General features: G+C 42.9%; 1 protein-coding gene across 4 annotated transcripts in view; it reads right to left on the bottom strand.

Moving 5' to 3' along the window:
* LOC115113850 (slit homolog 1 protein-like) overlaps positions 1–2,500 on the bottom strand; it is a 202,750-nt gene that overhangs the window by 91,086 nt on the left and 109,164 nt on the right. For all 4 annotated transcript variants that reach the window (XM_065012727.1, XM_065012729.1, XM_065012728.1 and 1 more), the window contains exon 7: positions 452–523. In XM_065012727.1, the coding sequence (XP_064868799.1) occupies positions 452–523 (72 nt within the window). The remainder of the gene's footprint in view (positions 1–451; positions 524–2,500) is intronic.

The following is a 2,500-nucleotide window of genomic DNA, read 5'->3' as shown; positions in this document are numbered from 1 at the left end:
CTATTCCTTTCTATGCAAATAAATAAGAATCAATTATCCTCAGTCATAGTTTATTATGTATGAAACCTTCAGTCGTACAGTGAAGTTGTGGTATATATTTTCCCATAACTGAGCGAGTGATGCGATGGTTATTTGATCTCTGCTTCCTCGTGGAAAGCTGATCTGAGTCAGGTTAAAGCAGACTGTCATGGTGAACACATTACTCTTCGCATGACACGGTCTCAGAGAGATGGATCACCAAGTAATCTTCCCAACACCATACATCTAGATCAGAATACACACCAGGATTATCATGACACACATGATGAAGGAGAAGATGAGACAAGAAAAAGGGGGAGAGGGGGAAAGGAGAAGAGAGAGAGAGAGGTGGGTGAGGAAGGGAGAAACAGAAAAAGGGAGGGAGGGAGGGAGGGAGGGAGGGAGGGAGGGAGCCTGGTAGTGTGTGACTTACAAGGTACGTAGTTTTGGCATGTGGTTGAAGCTGGAGACTGGGATGCTGCTGATGTTGTTGTTGTTCAGAGTCCTGGAAGAGACAGAGAGAGAGAGAAGAGAGGCAGCATGACAACACGCAATACAATGAAACAAATCACAGTCTCTCTTTCTCCATTTCACCTCACTTCTCTGCCTCAACTGTTCTACGTTCTTCTACTTTCCTCCCTTCTTTCTCCTGTGGCTGGGAATTCCCGTGGACCTCACGATACGATATTATCACGATACGATATGTATTCCCGTGGACCTCACGATACGATATTATCACGATACGATATTATCACAACACGATATGTATTCCCGTGGACCTCACGATACGATATTATCACGATACGATATTATCACGATACGATATGTATTCCCGTGGACCTCACGATACGATATTGTCGCGATATGATATTATCACGATACGATATGTATTCCCGTGGACCTCACGATACGGTATTATCACGCTACGATATTATCGCGATACGATATGTATTCCCGTGGACCTCACGATACGATATTATCACGATACGATATTATCGCGATACGATATGTATTCCCGTGGACCTCACGGTACGATATTATCACGATACGATATTATCACGATACGATATGTATTCCCGTGGACCTCACGATACGATATTATCACGATACGATATTATCATGATATGGTATGTATTCCCGTGGACCTCACGATACGATATTATCACGATACGATATTATCATGATACGGTATGTATTCCCGTGGACCTCACGATACGATATTATCATGATACGATATTATCACGATACGGTATGTATTCCCGTGGGCCTCACGATACGATATTATCACGATACGATATGTATTCCCGTGGACCTCACGATACGATATTATCACGATACGATATGTATTCCCGTGGACCTCACGATACGATATTATCACGATACGATATGTATTGCCGTGGACCTCACGATACGATATTATCACGATACGATATGTATTGCCGTGGACCTCACGATACGATATTATCACGATACGATATGTATTGCCGTGGACCTCACGATACGATATTATCACGATACGATATGTATTGCGATTCAATTCTGTGATTTTATTGCAATTCGACGTTCCAAACATGCTGCTAACCATATGTCTGCTTCAGAGGGACAGAGAGAGATATGAGAACATGAGTTGGAAAGTCATAGAAATAAAAGTTCTGAAAATAAATTGGCTCCCTAATTAAAAAGAAGATTGAGAACAATCCATGAAGGGAAAAATACTGTTTTGGTGCAGGTACAGCCAACTAGAGCAAAAATAATATTGTCAAAATGATACGATATGAAATTTTGTCAAAAATAATATCCCAATATGTAACTGTATCCATTTTCCCCCCATCACCACTTTCTCCCCTTACCTCTGACTTAATTCCTCCTCAACCCTTCTCTCTTCTCTCATCCTCCTCCCCCACCCCGTTTCTCTCTCTATTCTATTGGGAATATAACACCTCTTCCCACACAGATGGGACACCTTCACATATCCATGCCCTCCCACCTCCCACAAACACATTATTTATGTGCACACACACACACAGACCAATCTCCTCCCTTCCCCACCCCCGATAGTGGGCATCAGGTGCAGAGCAGAGGAGGTCATTTCAATCAGCCTAATAACCCCACAGTCTCCTACCTCTACCCGACTATTGTAACATCCCCTCCATCCTATTAAAAAAGAACCCACACTATTTCCACAGCCCACAATCCAAACCTGCTCCCCACCACACACACCCCTACTGTCAGCCCCCAGGCACCATGAATTAATGGACCATGATATTAATGAACCAATAGGTCCGTCCGTGCCTGCAGGGACCAATGACTGACTGGATGAATAAAGTTGGCGCCTGGTTATATTAGTTAGTAATGGTTATTAGAAGTGTACTGTCTTAATTTCAAAAAGTGCTTTTTGCTTAATAAATCAAGAAGGGGTGAATAAATAATGAGGTAGTGTGTGTGTGTGTCTGTGTGTGTCTCTGGGTGTGTGGCGTGTGTG

The sequence above is a fragment of the Oncorhynchus nerka genome, linkage group LG28, assembly GCF_034236695.1.
Source record: "Oncorhynchus nerka isolate Pitt River linkage group LG28, Oner_Uvic_2.0, whole genome shotgun sequence".
NCBI lineage: Eukaryota > Metazoa > Chordata > Actinopteri > Salmoniformes > Salmonidae > Oncorhynchus > Oncorhynchus nerka.
Note: the sequence above shows the minus strand (reverse complement) of the source record. Positions and strands in the feature narration are given on the sequence as shown.